Consider the following 17,553-nt stretch of genomic DNA (forward strand, 5'->3'; position numbering starts at 1 on the left):
GTGGACATCCTTATAGCTTTGCAACTACAGATTGCCAGGGGCAGGCAGGTCCTGTTTTTGAAGTTTTTTCCCCTTTTTTTGTTTGCTAAGTTGAATGGATCCATGTGTATCTCATACTCTCAATATAGTAAGTACAGTCCTTTACATTTGTAGGACATCTTCTAGCCTAGTGCAGGCTCTGGTATGTAATTGATTACTTTGATTTTCAGCAAGTGGTATAGGGTAGGTAGGTATTCATATTCCTAGTCATTCTCAAAGTGCTGTCTCTGGGCCAGGAGCCTCAGAACATCAGCCTCCCAAGGCAGTTTGTTAGAAATGCATGTTCTTGGGCCCTGCGTGAAACCTGATGACCCAGAGACTCCAGGGTGGACCCAGCAATCCACATCCTAACACGCTCTCCAGGTGGTCCTGGTGCTGCCCACGTCTGCGTATCACCCAAGCCCATGCTCCTTCCCGAGAAGTAGGGCCAGACGCAGATATAGGCCTGAGATGCGAGGCCCAGCCTCCAGTTCTGGGGCTGCCCTTTGGGGCGGGGTCGAGCTTCCTGGGCCCTGGCTGTCCCACCTTGACAGTGAAAGAGGCCTGGTAGCTGGATGGCGAGGGCCTTCCCACCCAGAATCAGACCTTCTCCCAGGCCGTGTCCCTGGACTCGGGGAGCTCTTTCTGTGGCTTCTCCAGAGCATCAGGTGGGTGAGGTAACAGACGTGCCTGTGAGTATGCTGGTCCTCTCAGGAAGGTGCAGAGGGAAGCGGGTGGGAGGACCCGTTAGCCAGTTACCGCTCTTCTCATTTCAGGTGTCACCAGATGGACGACTTCGGGCCCGCCAAGAACCTCATGACCATGTGCTTCACCTACTACCACATCGGTGAGGCCCCAGCGCGGCTCACGGGGAGGGCAGACCCTCACCTTCCAACGCCCATCGAGTGGAGATTTCTTTTTTACTTAGTTTTTACTTTTTGGCTGCACTGCGTAGCATGTGGGATCTTACTTCCCTGACCAGGGATCGAACCCACAGCCCCTGCAGTGGAAGCACAGAATCTTTATCACTGGAACTCCAGGGAAGTCCCCAGGTGGGGATTTCTTAAGGCAAAGCTGCGGGGTGTCCAGAAAACAAAGGGAGCTGGTGTTAGGATAGGGACGAGGAAGAGGGAGGCTCCTGGAACAGGAGGAGAAGGGCCCACAGCATGGGTCGGGAGGCTGAGGGTCCAGCTGTGAGGAAACGAGAAGGTGGACACACGGGGCAGGATGTTTCAGGGTGGATGCCGGATGGCTGGTGTGAGGATGTGCAGGTCTCATGTTCCGGGTGAACGTGAATGCAGGGTCAGCTGTGACAAGGGTGAAGAGGAGCAGCTGGGTTGTGGGCTGGAGCTGCCTCTGAGCAGAGGGCAGGTTGACCTGTGCTGGCTCGTGGCCCTGGGGCCTCCCAGTGCATCGCAGCTGGAGGGCTCCCCTGGTAAGCTCCTTGAGCTGCAACCACAGACACTTGTTCAGGCCTCCTCAAGGAGAGGGCTTCTGGGAGCTCCAGGGGCTGGAGCTGGGTCAGGGCAGCACTGGCACCGTGGGTTCACTCTAGCATCCCCTTCCTTGTGTCTCAACTCCGTCCTCCCCTTGACAGCTATGCACTGCCCACCCTCTCCCCACCCTCTGCGCTGCTATAGCTGCTGGCTTGACTCCTCAGCTTGGGGCCCTTTGGCCTGAGAGAGCAACCTGGGCCTATGGGGCTGCCTGGACCTTGGTCGGTACGCGGCCTTGGGGAAGGACATTCCTCCTTTCTCCTGGCTGCCCTCCTCTACCATCTCCCGTGCCCAACACCCTCCTGTTTCAGGCCCAGCCCGGCCACGCAGCACACTCTGTGTGCTACCCTCTACCTATGTGCGCTGCACACCCGCCTTTTGGACTCAGTGCTTCTTCGGGGCTGGGTCCCTGCCTGTTTCCTCTTTCATCCCTGGTGACACCTGGCTGACCTGGACACAGTAGGTGCTTAGGGGCCATCTGAGAGCACAGGGGCCCAGGCCCTGTGCTTTCTCGAGGGCATCCCTGAGCCCCTTGCTTCCCATCAGCATGTCCAGCGATGGCAGAGGCGGCGAACCCAGCCTCTGTGGTTCCAGTCGGTTCTCATCTCTACTCTCCCACCTCCAGGTAAACCGCACCCGCTCCCCACAGAGTCCAAGGAGAAGCCGACTGGGAGCATCGACTCCTACCTGAAGTCAGCCAACAGCTGGTTGGCAGAAAAGAAGGACATTGCCGAGCGGCTGCTGAAGAACACATCGGCCAAGACAGAGAATGTCAAGGGCTTCTTCGGGCTGGAGACCAAGCCCAAGGGGCCCCCAGCCAGGAGGAGCGAGTGAGTGTGCCCCGTGTGCGCCCCTCCCTGACCACGAGTGTGACCAGGAGGCTGCTCCCTGGCCTGGTGGTAGAAGCACCTCAGCCTCCTCGGCTGTTGTTGGGGCCTGAGAGCCACTCTTGGGAAGCGCAGCTGTTTCCCCGCCCTCCAGAGTTTTCCACATCTCAGTTCTAAAAGACTAACGATTGGTGAACGTAGCATTGATTTCATGCACATGCTTTCAGAAAACCACCCAAGTGTACACATGTACATAATCCTGTTTAAGCAATCTTGAAGGGTTCTTTGGGAAACCGGGGGTTGGGGGTTGTTTTGTCACTTCTGTGGTTTCTCTCCCCAAGGGAGGAAGAGGGCAGACCCCAGGAGAAGCCGCGGAAGACCGGTGAGTGCCTCCCTGGGCCCCAGGGCTGTGGACGCCCGGGTGGCACCACTGCAGCCGCTCGGGGCCTTAGTTCAGTCCACAGCGAACCAGCAACCCTCCGGGCAGGTGACCACACATCTGGGGCTCGAGCTCCCCATGGCAGGAGACACTGTCCTGTGTGATTCTCCAGTTGCTCCTGCTCCAGCCTGTAATTTCTTACTGAATTTCCACGGAAAAACCACTTCTCTAGGGACCAACTTCTCATCCCAGGGACGTCAAGGACCGTTTCCAGGGTGGGGGAGCCGTTCCTGGGACCCTCCCTGGACTGAGTCCTCAGGGCCAGGCCCGAGCATGCCGTTACTGATGTGGGCCTCAGTTTGGGCCCTGGAATTTCCCCTGCGTGTTTGTGTGACTCTGGGGGCACATGGGGCCTGCCGGGAGGGCTGCTGGGGCGGTTTGCCCTGCTCAAGTCTCCCTCCCCGTCCCACAGTGACTGTGTGCAGCCCGGAGGAGGAGAGGAAAGGAGAGAAGATCTACCTGTACACACACCTGAAGCAGCAGCCTATCTGGTAAGGCCACCCTCCACCTGGAGGGCAGCAGCTGCCAGCGCCTGCGTCCCCATTAGAAATAACAATAGCGAGTGTTGGCGGGGATGCGGGGAAATTAGAACCTCATACACTGCTGGTGGGACTGTCCGAGGCAGCAGCCACTGTGGAAGACGACCTGGCAGTTCCTCAGAGGTTAAACAGAGTTCTACCCCATGACCCAGTAATTCTACTCCTGGGTAGATGAGCAAAAGAATTGAAAACAGGTACTCAGGCAAAATCTGTGCACATACGTTCATGACACGCTGTTCATAGGAGCCCAGAGGTGGGAACAACCTGATGTCCGTCCATGCAGATGCACAAACTGTGGGCTGTTACTCAGCTACGTAAAGCAATGGGGCGCCCACACCCGCCACAGTGTGGGTGGACCTGGAAAACATTCTGCCAAATGACCAAAGCCAGACCCAAAGGACCACGCAGTGTATTTACATAAAGTGTCCAGGAGGCAAAGCCCTGGAGACAGAGTGGATTGGTGGTTGCCAGGATCCGGGGGAAGCAGGGAATGAGATGATGAAATGTCCCAGAAACAGATAGTGGTAATAGTTGCACAGTTGCACAAGTCCATGAATAGACCACAGCCCAAGCCCCTGAGCTGTAGACTTTAAGAGTGTGGGTTTTCTGGTATGTGAATTATGTCCTAGTCCAGCTGTTTTAGGAGAGGGAAATGGCAACCCACTCCAGTATTTTTGCCTGGAGAATCCCAGGGACAGAGGAGCCTGGTGGGCTGCTGTCTGTGGGGTCACACAGAGTCAGACACTACTGAAGCGACTTAGCAGCAGCAGCAGCCAGCTGTTTTACCTATATAAATAACGTACGCACTCGAAGGCCACGGAGTGGGAGACCCATGGTCAGGGGACACCCCACCCTGTGCTGTGAGCACACCCTCATCCCTCCAAAGCCTCTCTGTCCACGTGTTTTATTTTATTTACTCACAAGTTGGAGGCAGATTAGCTTCTGGAACCCGAAGGGTGTCAGACGCTGCCCTCCCGTGAGGATTACAGTCTAGCGGCATGAGAGCTTGGCACAACAGGCCAGGGTGTGGGAGACATGTGGCCGGCCAGAGCTGGGCTGCAGCTGTCCGGAAGCCTGTGGCCCCGGGCTGCAGGGCCAGGCTCGGGTGGCAGCAGGGAGAAGCCCACCAGCCTGGGGCCCACGTCCATGATTTAACTCGGGCCCCTTTGGGCTCAGCTGGGCTACTGTCTTACCTTCTGCTTCAGGGCTCAGCACACTTTTCTGTGGAGGGCTGGGTGATAAATCTTTTAGGCTTTGCCAGCAACCACTCCACTCTGCCTCTATAGTGCAAAAGCTGCCATGGACAGGATGTAAGTGGGTGATCATGGCTGTGAGCCCTTAAAACTTGATTTACACAGACACAGAGGCCTGAGTTTGGCCCATGTGCCATAGGTTTGCCGACTCTGATCTTTGGGAAGAATGGTTCTGTCTTGTGCGACCCTATAAGCGTGTCTGCTCTCTGCGCATGGCCTGTCCCTGCCAGGTTCCCATTTCCGTTAGTAGACGCTGCTCTAGAAGAGCAAGTCTCCTTGAGGCCTCTGCTTCCTGTTGGGAGCCTCAGGGGAGACTGAGAAGGGGAAGTGGTTTCATCCGTGTCCTACAGGTGAAGGTTCCGCCTTCCCAGATTATAGGTCCTGGGAGACACGCAGATGACCCCAGGACACACTGCCGAGGCCCAGGAAACCAGCTCCACTGAGGATGAAGGCACATACGCCTTTACGGTCCATGTGGAACTAAAGAGGAAACTACAGAACCTTTTGATGAGGGTGAAAGAGGAGAGTGAAAAAGCTAGCTTAAAACTCAGTGTTAAAAAACCTAAGATCACGGCATCCAGTCCCATCACTTCATGGCTAATAGAAGGGGAAAAAGTGGGAACAGTGACAGATTTTATTTTCCTGGACTCCAAAATCACAGCGGATGGTAACTGCAGCCATGAAAATAAAAGTCACTTGTTCCTTGGAAGGAAAGCTATGACAAACCTAGACAGCATGCTAAAAAGCAGAGATGTTGATTTTCTGACAAAGATTCATATAGTCAGAGCTATGGTTTTTCCAGTAGTCATGTATGGATGTGAGAGTTGGACCGTAAAGAAGGCTGAGCACTGAAGAATTGATGCTTTCAAATTGTGGTGCTGGAGAAGATTCTTGAGAGTCCCTCAGACTGCAAGGAGATCCAACCAGTCCATCCTAAAGAAAATCAACACTGAATATTCATTGGAAGGACTGATGCTGAAACTGAATCTCCAATACTTTGGCCACGTGATGCTAAGAGCCGACTCATTGGAAAAGGCCCTGATGCTGGGAAAGACTGAAGGCAGAAGGAGAAGGGGCGACAGAGGATGAGATGCTTAGAAAGCATCAGTGACTCAATGGACATGAATTTGAGCAAACTCCAGGGGATAGTGGAGGACAGAGGAGCCTGGCATGTGCAGTCCATGGTCGCAAAGACTCGGACATGACTTAGCAACTGAACAACAACGTAGGCCTGAGACCCACTGCGTTCCCATCTTGTCTGTCTTGCAGGCACACGCTGAGGTTCTGGAATGCAGCTTTTTTCGATGCCGTCCACTGTGAGAGGAGAAAGCGGTCTCCCACGACCAGGTAGGAGCCAAGTCCAGGCCTGCCTTGCCTCAGGGAAGAGGACCAGGGAGAGGCTTTTTGGTCCCGTTTCTGAAGAGGACAGCAGAGGGACGGAATGGCTGAGTCCTCGCGTCTTGTGTTTCTTCCTTGAACCCTTCTGGCTCCGGTGCCCTGCAAGCTGCCTGAAGGGTCCTGAGCGCACAGCTTCCGGGTTGGGGGGCCCAGCTTGCATGAGCGCTTCTCCTCCTGGGGCTCTGGCATGACTTGGCCTGACCCTCCTCAGAAATGCAAACTCCCACTGAACGAAGCCCCTGGGGCTCCCTTGGACCCACTCTGATTTTCTCTGTAAGAACCCAGGCTCCTGAGCTGGGACCCTGGCTGCAGGATTCATGTCTGGGGAAGGCAGTCGCTACTTTCAGCTGCCTCCTCTGGGCTGCAGCTTCCCCGGGGCCCCTTTGGAGTCCCCACTTTGTAAACCATCAGCAGCGAGGAGTGTACATTGGGGCTCAGCGAGCCAAGGTTGGTGCCTGCTGTGTGCAGCAATAGGGCAGGGAAGGGGCAGCAGCCTCTCAGGCCTGGGTCACGTTATCTGCCCCTCCAGTCATAGGACTTTGAAGTCTCTGCATCTCTTCTCATTAATAAGATGAACCCCTTTCTTCTCGAACACTGGGGAGACCTCAGAACCTTTCTCCCGGCAGGAGAGAGGGCAGAGCCTGCTGGTTAATACTTCAGTCCACTGGCACTTAGGGGATCTTGAGTGAAATCTTTCTTTTGGGGGGAGAGTCAGTAAACCTCCATGGGGGCGGGATGGCCTGCTGTGGCTGTGTATCCTGGTAAGCAGGGAAGCACGTGGCGGGAGAGGTCCTGGACCGTTCCTTAGGATTCTAGACAGAATTCTCTGCTCTGCTGGGAGACGCAGACGCAGGAAACGCCTGTAGGCGAGGGGGATCTCATGTTGCTTTGCTCTCCGACATCTCGGCCAGCGCCTCCCACCTGCCCGGAACCCCATCTCCATCTCCGTCTCTGCTGTGATAACCCTCCTTCCGCGCTTGCTCTCTTTTTCCATCCACATATCTTGCATGAGTTTGACATGTTCCTCTGTTTACCTATTTCTGCTGCCGCTCCAGAGGGGATGCTGGAGAGGAGGAGAAGAAGAGGTGTGTGTCCACGTGCCTGTCCCTGGACAGTGCGGGGCCCCTTCTAGGGCCACTGGGGGAGGGCACCCAGGTGCAGCTGGGACTCTCAGCTGGCGGGCCCGGCAGCTGGGACAGGCTGGTGATGGTGGGGAGCTCGCCCACGATAGAGACCTTGAAATGGACAGGAGGCAGACACAACCCCCAAGAACCCTGCAAGGCCTGGTGTGTGTCCTGAGAGGAGAGGACAGTGAGGTCTAGAAGGTCAGCTCTGACCGTGAGTGAGCCAGCCTCCACAGGCCGCTCTGGCTCTCCAAGCAGACCCTGAAACCACACCCTCGGGGTCACTTGTTGCCCACTTGGTTATTGATCCTGGCTGGAGCTGCCAATGCGGCCAGAGGACCTGTCTCTATAGTCATGTCCAGAGGCGTGTGGGCTCTGGCAGACCCTCGCCCACTTGGACGAGTCTGAGGGTCCCAGAGAAAGGACAGCTGCTCCGTGCCCCCGGCCACTGAGTGATGTGGGGCCTGTGCGTGTCAAGGGGCCTCTGAAGGCAAATGTCGAGGACTGGCTGCTTCCTGCGAGCCCACGATGGGCTCTGACTTTGTTTGAACTTGATATGTGTTAGATTTCTTCCTAAGATATTTTTAGAGTTAAAGGCCTGCCTATTCAAAATATAATTTCTGATAACAGTGCTTTTTTTAAATTTGGTGGAAATTTCCCAAAGCATGCTTCCTTTAATCAGTGATGTATTTTTAGTGCTTATTGTTCTATGTGAAATCTTGTCTTTTTTTTTTTTTTTCCAACACAGCCTTATTATGGCTTTAAAAGGAGCACTTAAGCACAGCAGCTACCTCCGTTCATAAAAAGCCCCCGCGTTCCCACAGTCTCTCTAAGGGATAGGGTGATTAGCCAGCCTTCCCGGAGCAAGGATTCCCAGCACCGTAGCCGAGGTCTGAGAGGGTCAGAGCATCGTGGCCTCTGAGCCTCGTGAGGGCAAGTGAGTCTCAGCCTCACAGGCCTCCTCACCTGTGGCAGGTGTGGTCTGGCCATGCACCTCCTAGACCTGCCCCCCGGGACGCCCTGAGACTGGGGGACCAGAGTTCAGCTCTGGGTCCTTGGGCAACCTTGTGTCTCCAGCGTGATTTCTCTCTGGCAAAGTCGGCTGACAATGCCATCGGCATCCTCTCTGTTCTCAGGAGGCCTCCTGTTCTGTAACCTGCTCGTCACACCCAGATTCTCACTGTGGCATTTTAGACACATGACCTGCTCTCTTGTGGTATTAGACTTCCACCAATATTGGACGTCGGACTCAGTTTTAAAGAATTGATTTGATTGTAGGCATCCCCTGATTGACCTTCTGCCTATTTTGTCAGAGATCAGATTAAATGTCCCAACTCTAGTCCTCACCACAGCAAAAAAAGTCACCTCTGCATCTACTGTCAGGACTACTGTGCTGCACAACTGCAAGGGAGCCACTTCCACATGGGATGGGGTTGTACAGTGCACGACCTGTGCAACTGTACCCAGCGAGCCAGGTGGTGGTGTGGGGATTTAATGCCTGGACAGTCCTAAGGGTGTCCACCAGGGGAAAGGGGATGGGAAGGAGCGTGGAATGGGATTAGTATAGTGCCTGGAAGCGCCTTCCAGGTGTCTTCGTGGCTGTTCTGCGAGCCTGAGGAGACTGGAGTGACACCTCCTCCTGCCTCTGCTGCGCCTTGGTGTCCTGTGGTTCCCACTCAGCTGCAGCAGCACCAGTGGCCTCCCTCGGCCTGAAGAGGGAGAGGAGTCAAGAGTTGATGTTCTTGGTTCTGTTCCACTTCCTTTGGCTTTTCCATCACCCTGACCCTCCTCATACTCCCTCTTCTCTCCCTTTTATCTTTTTTTCTCTCAACCCTGTTTTAATCAGACTCCTTGTCCAGAGTGTAATTCTTAAGGGGAAGTAGGCATCTACTCATTTCCCAGATGGCCATGGGGCTGTCATGCCTAGGGGATGGGGGGTGCTGACTTCCCATGGAGACTAGCGATGCTCTGCTGTAAGGGGAGGGGCCGATGCCCTGCGGGGTCAGGTGGCCTGGGCTCTCTCTCGTGGACACAGCTCCTTAGGCTCAGAAGAGCACCCTCCCTGACTGAGCCCTGACCCCTGACCCTATGCTCCTGCACCATGGTCCCTCCTTGTAGAGTTTCCCATCTTTGCATAGAGGCTTTGCGCCATCTTCACTGAGGTCACAGGATAGCAGTCACCGGCCCTGGGGCGGCCATGCAGGGCGGGCCTTGGCCACGAGGAAGCCAGGAGCAGAGTGAGTGGCAGAGCTGGGCCAGCCTGGCAGGCGGCATGTGGTCAGAGGCTATGGACCCCGCCGGAGAGCTGGAGGCCTGGAGACAGTGGGAGGGGAGCCCCAGGGCCTCCTTGCTGGGTTCTTGACTCCCACTTTTCTCAGATACCGATGGGGCCCTGGCCTCTGCAGTTGTCCCCGCCTGTAACATGAGCTGTGGCCTCCTTTGTCCTTGAACCTTCAAAAAGGTGGGGGACGGGATTCTCATTTCCTAGCAAATGTTCTAGGTGACCGCTAAGTGCACACTGTCTCAGGGCCCTGGGTCTCATCTCCGCCAGGACAAGGTGATGAGTGTGTATATATCGCTCCCCCCTACTCAGGTAGGCTTCCTAGAAGCAGCACCAACAGCTCTTTGGCCCAGGAGTCCCCTCTGTGTCAGGGAGGCCAGCACCTGTAGGTCAGAGCAGGGGAGGGCCGAGCGGCAGGGACGCGGGCCTGAAGCCCCCCGCTGCCCCTCCTGTGCTTGCAGGGAGCGGTGGTGCCACATGACCCAGGAGGAGCGGGACGACAGCCTGCGGTTCAACGAGAACATCACCTTCGGGCAGCTGGGGTGAGTGCTACCACCCCGGGACGAGAAAGCAGGGCAGGCGGGGCTGGGTGCTGATACTGAGGCCCAGACTCAGTAAGGAGGGGCCACCGGGTAAGATGCTCCTGGCGGGGGCTCCACTGGGGGAGTGCCACCCTTATGATGTCACATGCCCCTGACTCAGGGTTGTTACCACCATGAGTTCTTAAATGTCTCAGAAGCACACTATTCACTCCATTTGGCCTCCACACCGTTTCACGGTGAGCGAAGCTGGCTAGCTGAGGAGGCGGTTTTTCCTTCTTTCTAATGATTCCTGGCAGGCTGCTTATTGGGCCCCAGCTCCCTTCCCTCCCCCTCGCCCCCCGCCACCCCGGGAGGTGGGAGGGGTGCCAGCTCATGGCCATGTTCCCCCAGCACGTTTACGCACAACATGCTGGCGTTCGGGCTGAACAAGAAGCTGTGCAATGACTTTCTGAAGAAGCAGGCGGTGATCGGCAACCTGGACGAGGGTGAGTGCCGGCCAGGCCGGCGGAGCTGGGGGTTCAGGAGCCAAGTGGGCTGCACGTGGGATCCCCGTCCCAATCAGAGAATTATCCCTACTTTACTTAGAAATGGGACGTTAAATGTTCCTGCCTGCCTAAGTGCGTGGGACACTTGTCCTTCTGTTTGGAAACACAGTTCTGCTAAGTAGGAGTTGGTGGGGGGCGGGGGAGGGTTCTGCCCAGTCAGTGCTTAATGACAGGGTCCAAGTAAAGATGTAACTTGGCACTCAGACTCTGACCTAGAAAATGGACAGACTCTGGCCCTGAGTTGCCCTCCTTCTAAGTGACCAGCGTATGACCTACCTTGATTTCTTGAACCACACTGCCCTGGGAGGTCTGGGGGCGGGGAGGGGCGGAGGTCCTGAGGTTGGTTTTTCTAGAATCTCTGACTTCTGTAATGAAAGGAGATGCACTGCTGATGCCAACTTCCCTAATAAACAGCTGGCCTTTCTGCATCATCCCACATGATGGGTACCAAATGCCTCTTCCTTGTCCCCCGAAAAGCCTTCCACTTAGACATGTATTTGGCTAGACCAGTATTGTCCAAAACTCCACCCTGCACCAAGTCAAAGAGGGCCAAGGACAGGCGGCCTCAGGAGGTGCCCTGGACAGCCTCACGGTGCTGTCACCAGCCCTGTCACCCAGCACAGGGCAGAGCACCATGCCCCTACCACATGGCCCCCCAGGACCCAAGCCTGGCTCCTGTGACACGTTCCTCCGCCCACACCAGGCTGCTGGGCCTACTGGCCCACCCTCTGTAGCGTCATTTCTGTGGGAAGATGCAGCCTGGTTCCCAGGAGCCCACCTCCAGGCCGTGGGCACACCTGCGGAAGCTTGCACTCACCGTGCCTGTGAGAAGACCCTGCCTGTCTGTGTCGCCCTCTCCCTCATAAGGAATAATGTTGTTTTCTCTTGCAGAGCAGTACAAGCTGCTGAGCGACCACATCGAGCAGATGGCTGCCGAGTAGGCCACAGGAGGTGGCCCAAGACTCCCCCAGAGGACTGCAGCTGGCTGTTACCCCCCCTGCATGACATCGGCAGCACCTACGCCGCCCTAGAAGTAGCGGTTAGAAGAATCTGGTTGCCCATCCTCCCCGCCTCCCTCTGCCTGTGTCTGCTCCCCACCTGCGTGCCAAAGTGCCCCTGGGATTACACAGCTAAAACCGAGGTGACTGTCCATACCCTCGAGTGGCAGGCCTGCGACCTGGGACTGAGGGGGCACAGAAGGAAGGATGCTGGGTCCCAGGTGGGCACGTGTCCATCACAGCCTCCTGCTGAGAAGACGGGGAGTGTGGGAAGGTAGGGAAGGGCAGATGTGAGCTGGCATACGTCAGTCCCACGCCAGTGACACGGGGCAATTGGGAGTGAGGATCTGGGCCCCTCCCTGCAGGGCGGGACTGGGTTCCTTCCACAGCCAAGCAGAGAGGGGACGGCCTCTCAGTGTCAGTCTGGGCTGGTACTGGGTGCCCTTTCCGTGTGACAGGAAGCTCCAGGAGGAGAGAGACACCCTCTGTTTCAGGGCGGGAGAGAGACCGAGGCAGTGGACGGCTTTCTTGGCTGCAGAAGGCCCAGCCACAGTCGGGGTGTGGGCTTCCGGGGACGTCATGCTCCAAGTGGCTGTGTTGGACCTACGTGGCCCTCAGGTGTCTGTGTGAAGCGTCTGAGATGTTCTTGGTCAGCTGACCGCTTGCTTCTGGGGCAGAGAGACTTCCACCACTCACTCCCTGGGGCCATCTGTTCCATGATGAAGCCCAGAAAAGAGAATTTTCTTCAGCAGCTTCAAGACATCTGCCCTTTCTAAGCAAACAGTGCTGCTCTTTATTTTTAAAAGACAGAAAAATCTGTGTCAGTTACAGGCATCGTGGCTCAGGTGGCTTCTGGTGGGGACTGTGTGATTCGCAGGGTCAGGCCCTCCACCCCAGCCACCTGGGAAGTCTGCACCTTCCGCTGCCTGAGCCCTCAGGCTGCTTTCCCGAGGACTCTGCAGACACCCCCCTCACCGTCGCAGGTGCTGGGAACCAGGGGTCCTCCCTGCAGGTCTGTCCAGGCACAGCCACCTAGCCCGAGGGACTGCAGTCTGGCAGCAAGCCTCCAGCATGCTGGCTGCCCTGGCCAGCCCGGCTCCAGGGCGCTGGCCTTGCAAGGCCGGCGGGGCTCTGTCCTTCCTGCCCTGGCCGTCCATCCCGCGTTCTCGCTCCACCTCCTGTAACATGACAAACATGTCTGAGACTCCGCCCTCCAGGCAGCACATCTCAGGTCCCCTCATGGGGGATGCCTCCCTGGAACGTTGCAGAGAAGAGTGAGTGTTAGTTGAGCTGAGCAACGCACGTCCTGGTGATCTTAAGAGAGTCGATGGGAAACACGCAGGACTCGAGTGCACTGGTGTGAGATGTCCTGCCAGGAGTCAGGGAGTGGGGGCTTGGGCTCCAGGAGCCCTGCTGTGTTCATGATGGCATGCACACCCGTGTGTGCGTGTCTGTGTGTGTATGCTGGCAGTCTCTCTGGCCACATCACTAAACAAAGCACAGTCGTGTGGCTGGTTTGCCTGTCCTGTGTGGGGGTAGGTCACGCCAGCTGGAAACCGGCCCAGTGATCAGATATGTCTTTCCTGAATGCAGTTCAGAGAAATAACATCCAGCTCATGAGTGTGCAGGCCCTCCTCAAATGCCTCCTGGGGTGATGCTGCCCCTCCTAAGACGTTCAACAATCCCCTGATGCTCTGTGCCGCACCCCCATTGAAGTCAGGGCCATGCCCAGTGACCAGCTTGTCTGAGGCCCTCGACGGGCCATCTCTCCACTGTGTGTCATTGGCTTTCTTAGTTTTTTCTTAGTGGTTAGTTGAAATGCATTAACATTTTATTCTAAGGTGCCCAAAAGTCTTATCCTTGTATATATAAGATTTGTGTGGAAGTGTGATTCACTCTGATTTCTGGAGGAAGACAGTAGCTTCTGGGTCTTTCCAGGGGTTCTGGGGAGTGGAGGGCTCTTTATCCCGGGTGGGGCAGGAGGACCCACGCAAACCAGGAAGGAAATGCAGCTTTGACTTCTCCAGGCTTTTCCAAGCACTTTCACTTCAGGATGATCCTGAGACCTTTTTCTTTTTTCCGTATAGGTCTCTTGCAATAGCAGTTGAAGGTAGAAACAAGGGTGGCTTTGGGTCTTTTCCCTTCCCCTTCATATATTAATAGATCTCACTCCTGAGAGTAAGTCTGACCCCAAAACTGCTGCCTGAAACACTAAGCCCCATGAAGGGACACCACCAGAGACCACAGGCCTCACGGAGTGGCCGACGTCAAGGTGACTGGGAGGCTACTCTGCTGTCTCCTCTTGGTGACTGTCTTTGTCTGAGCATGTCACCTCAGGGTGTCTGGCCAGTATCACCCGGAGGAGGCACAGTGTCCCTAGCAGAAGCCGGCTGCTTGCCTCGCTGACACTTCCTCTCTTTGTCTTGATCTTCCCTGTGAGGCCCGGCCAGAACAGATAGCCCCAGGCGGGTGCTTAGAGGTGCCAGCGTGTGCAGAAGTCTCACCCGCCACATGCCCAGGAGGCTCTGCTGAAAGTGCTCTCCTGGCCCTTCCTGTACACTCAGGGACTTCCTGTAAACTTAGGCTCAGGGCAGGAAGCATCGGGTCACATCCACAGGAGAGTTTCCCATCCCAGCATGTTCAGTGTTCCAAGCCAGAGCTTCAAAGGCCTGCGTTAGCAATGACATGGCGGGTCTCCTGCTGTCTGCCCTTCAGGGCTCTGTGAATGCAATGAGCCCAAATAGCTGATTCTCCCAAGTGAAAAGTACCCTGCTTTGCAAACAGGATGCTGTTGAGATGTGGCTTTGTTGTGTCTTCAGCCTTTGTTAAGAGTTCTAGCAATATTGATAGGTGTTTAAGAGGGACATGCTAACATTCAGATTGTATCTGCTGTGCGTGCATGTTTAACCAAAGGCAGGAGAACCAAGTTCTTATACTGTAAGTTATTTGTACAGTGAAATGAAGTAGACCGTGATTTTCCTATTGCCAAAAAAAAAAAAAAACCAACCAGGCCAAGGAGCTCTTAAATTACCAAAAGAAGGACTAGAAAGAGAGTTCAATTTCTGAGATTTGTGCTCCAGTGACACCTCGGAGGGTCAAGGTCACAGGTGAACCCACGCTGGGTCAAGGATGGAGACCCAAGGATGGAGTTCGAGACGCCGCCTGACCTCTTTCTCCTTCCCGGAGCCCGTGCTCACCTGTCCCTCCCCAGTTAGATGGTGACGTCCATTGCCGTGGAGAGAAGGTGGCAGCCTTGAGGTGTGTTTTTCTGCAGGCTGTTTTAAGTGGGTTAATTTATCAGCCAGAGCACTGTATCCCAGTCTCCTGATGTGAGAAAAAGATGTGTTCACACCACAAAGGAGTTTGTCAGAGGTTTTGTTGAACCCAGGTGACCACAACCAGAAGTCAGGGCCGCAGCTTTGAGCCTGACCTTCCTGGGTTTCACTGCACCCTGACTGATTGGCTTTTCAGTTAGGGAGCATCCGGCAGGCCCGTGTGTGTGGTCAGATAAGCTGTGTGGCCAAATTACCTACAACTTGAGACAGCTGGGAAGCCAGGGGGCGGAGTCATTTGCCAGAGGAGTGGGGAGACTGGGAAGGAAGGGGAAGGGGAAGGGCCCTGCAGCAGCCTCGGGGGAGGGGGCAGCAGCTGGGCCATCCCAGGCTGGTCACCCCATTGGCTACTCACTTCTTCAGCCAGGGACAGAGCTGCGGGTTTGGGGGTCCACTGCCCCAGGGTTGTTCTTGTTCCCCCATCCAGAGCCCTTTAATTCCCTTGAGCCGCACCACAGTACCTCCCTGTGGCCATGTGGCCAGGAGCAGGGCTGTGAGGGTTATCCAGAGAGCAGACATGGGGAGCATTTCCAGATGGTTCCCATCCAGCGGTACCTATCCAGGAGCGTCAAGATGCTCCTCATGGCTCCCCAGGCCTGTTCTGCTGCTGTCTCCCCGCTGTCCCTCCCCAAGCAAGCGCCTCAGACACGGTCTGCCTTGTCCCTAGGTGGCCTGGCTCTGGCCTGTGTCCCCAAGTCGGCTGATCGGTCTGAGCTTGAGACGAGTGGAAAGCTGGGGAGAGGACCCTCCCCTTGGCTGTGTCCCCAGGATTCAAGGGGGCCCTGCTCCTGTTGTAGAGTTCTTAGTTAGAATGGTCTGGGTTTTCTGTGTTCCCATCACTTCTCACAGGATCTCTGTGCAGGAGGGGTGACCTGCATCCTGACATGTCCTGCAGGGTCAGACCAGGGTGCTGTCTCTCATCACCTTCCTGAGTGGTGTGCTGAGCTCGGAGGAGGGCTCCTGGTGATGCCCCTTGGAGCCTTAGCGGGGCTACATCTGTCCTCTCCTTGGTCCAGGATGATACGCTTGTGGAAACAGAAGTGCTCAATGGGCTTTGTTCCAATGCACGGGCCCCACATGAGGGCCCTGGTCTGTCCCTGTGCTGGAGGCTTGGGAGTCCCGTGGGCACCTTGAGAAGGACAGGCCAACCGAAGGAGATGCTCACACTCAGATGGCAGGCCCTTCGCCTTAAAATGTGTAGGTGAGAGAGCTTCGTGGCCCTAACCATGGCCTCTGGGCTGCAGAAGGGTCTCCCGCGTGCTTTCCCTGTTTCTCTCCCGCCCGTTGGTCTTGGACCCAAACATCCCATTGGCCACTTCCACACATTGCCCTTAGTGACCCAGAAATCAGGGTCAGTGATTCGAGTGTGTTATATGTATGGTTTCACAGTTTTATATCCCATGAGGTTGCGTTCTACAAACTGTATTTTCAGGTGGAGAAAGTTTCAAGATTGAGCTCTGAAAACAGCGCTAAAATCAAAGCTGTTTCCTGTGAAGAAAAAAAAAAGTCCATATATTGCACCTCAGATTGTCAAAAGGTGGAAACTGAAATAAATTATCTCTAAAAAGGAAGTCAGTCTGTTGATGTTGAATTTTTGTTCTCACATACCCATGAGCACCTTTTAAAAATGGAATTTGCAATCTTGTCACTGACAGCAGTGGCTTTTCAGAAGAAAACACTTTTTTCTGGGGTCAAATAGTCGTTCTCCCCATTTAGGTCGAGCAGCTGAGTATCATACAGACGTGTGTGTGTCTTGTGGGAAGGGTAATGGGCGGAAGCAGTGTTCACTGCGTTGCCGCCAGGCGTGCGTGAGTGAATAGAGGAGCCTCGGCCCCCGGGATGCCTCCACCCGCTTCCAGCTGGCATTGGTCTTGCCTTTGAGCCCCAGCTGCCTCACTGTTTGCCTCTGGGGCTGAAGGGCTATGGGTACCGCTCCTGCCTGACAGCAGCAGGACACCTTCGTGTCGGTTCTTACAGCTCGGTTCAACAGGCATGTTTGGTGAAGTGGTCAACTTTCTCTTTGATTATAAGAGACCCTGAAAGTTATGCTCCTGCCCTTGCTCACCCCTCCTCCCACCTCCTGGGCCCAAAGGAGGGAAGCTAGGAATTTTATTCTCATAGGAGAGAGCCCATGAAGCTTGTCCAATGCCCAACTCTGGAATTAGGAATGATTGGTCTTTTCCGGGCATACTGGGGCCAGAAGGGGAGGGGAGAGGCCCCTTATGCCATCAATTTACCTTTAATGAGCTCACACCATGTACCAGGTACCACCAGGCTCCAGGACCACAAGATGAACAAGCAAAGTCATTTTCCTTCAGGAACTCTAAGTGGGGTTGAGACAGCTGAAGTTAAAAAAGGTGCATTTGTGTGTGTGTGTGTGTCTGTGTGTGCACGTGCACACACAGAATATAAAAGTATGAGATAACATGTAAAGTGTGATGTTATATACAACTGATAAGATATTTTATAAATCATGTAATGCAGGAAATACAGAATGTTTTGGTTATTTTTGGAGTGGGTATCAAGGTGGGCTTCCCCAAGGAGGTGTCCTGAAGCTGGATTTGGGGTAATAAAAGTCACTAGTGAGGATGTTAATCCTGTGGTGATCTCATGAGGAGGGTTTTAGTTTTTTTATTAAATTAAACTTTAATTGAAATATAGTTAATTTGCAATGTGTTTCAGGCATATAGCAAGGTAAGTCAGTTATACATATATGTATAAAATAAGTTCATCTGTATCATATTTTAGATCCCACATATGT

General features: G+C 54.9%; 1 protein-coding gene across 6 annotated transcripts in view; it reads left to right on the plus strand.

Annotated features, from left to right (window-relative positions):
- KIAA0513 (KIAA0513 ortholog) overlaps window positions 1-16,363 on the plus strand; it is a 60,503-nt gene extending 44,140 nt beyond the window's left edge. For 4 of the 6 annotated variants that reach the window (XM_070770399.1, XM_070770398.1, XM_070770400.1 and 1 more), the window contains exons 5-13: window positions 795-865; window positions 2,140-2,344; window positions 2,683-2,723; window positions 3,193-3,271; window positions 5,842-5,919; window positions 7,026-7,055; window positions 9,837-9,917; window positions 10,308-10,402; window positions 11,354-16,363. In XM_070770399.1, coding sequence (XP_070626500.1) covers window positions 795-865; window positions 2,140-2,344; window positions 2,683-2,723; window positions 3,193-3,271; window positions 5,842-5,919; window positions 7,026-7,055; window positions 9,837-9,917; window positions 10,308-10,402; window positions 11,354-11,403 — 730 coding nt within the window. In that variant the 3' untranslated portion in view covers window positions 11,404-16,363. Of the gene's footprint in view, window positions 1-794; window positions 866-2,139; window positions 2,345-2,682; window positions 2,724-3,192; window positions 3,276-5,841; window positions 5,920-7,025; window positions 7,056-9,836; window positions 9,918-10,307; window positions 10,403-11,353 lie in introns of those variants that run through there. The other 2 variants (XM_019979327.2, XM_070770402.1) reach the window with 2 other exon arrangements.
- Window positions 16,364-17,553: the final 1,190 nt, after the last annotated feature.

The sequence above is a fragment of the Bos indicus genome, chromosome 18, assembly GCF_029378745.1.
Source record: "Bos indicus isolate NIAB-ARS_2022 breed Sahiwal x Tharparkar chromosome 18, NIAB-ARS_B.indTharparkar_mat_pri_1.0, whole genome shotgun sequence".
Taxonomy (NCBI): Eukaryota; Metazoa; Chordata; class Mammalia; order Artiodactyla; family Bovidae; genus Bos; species Bos indicus.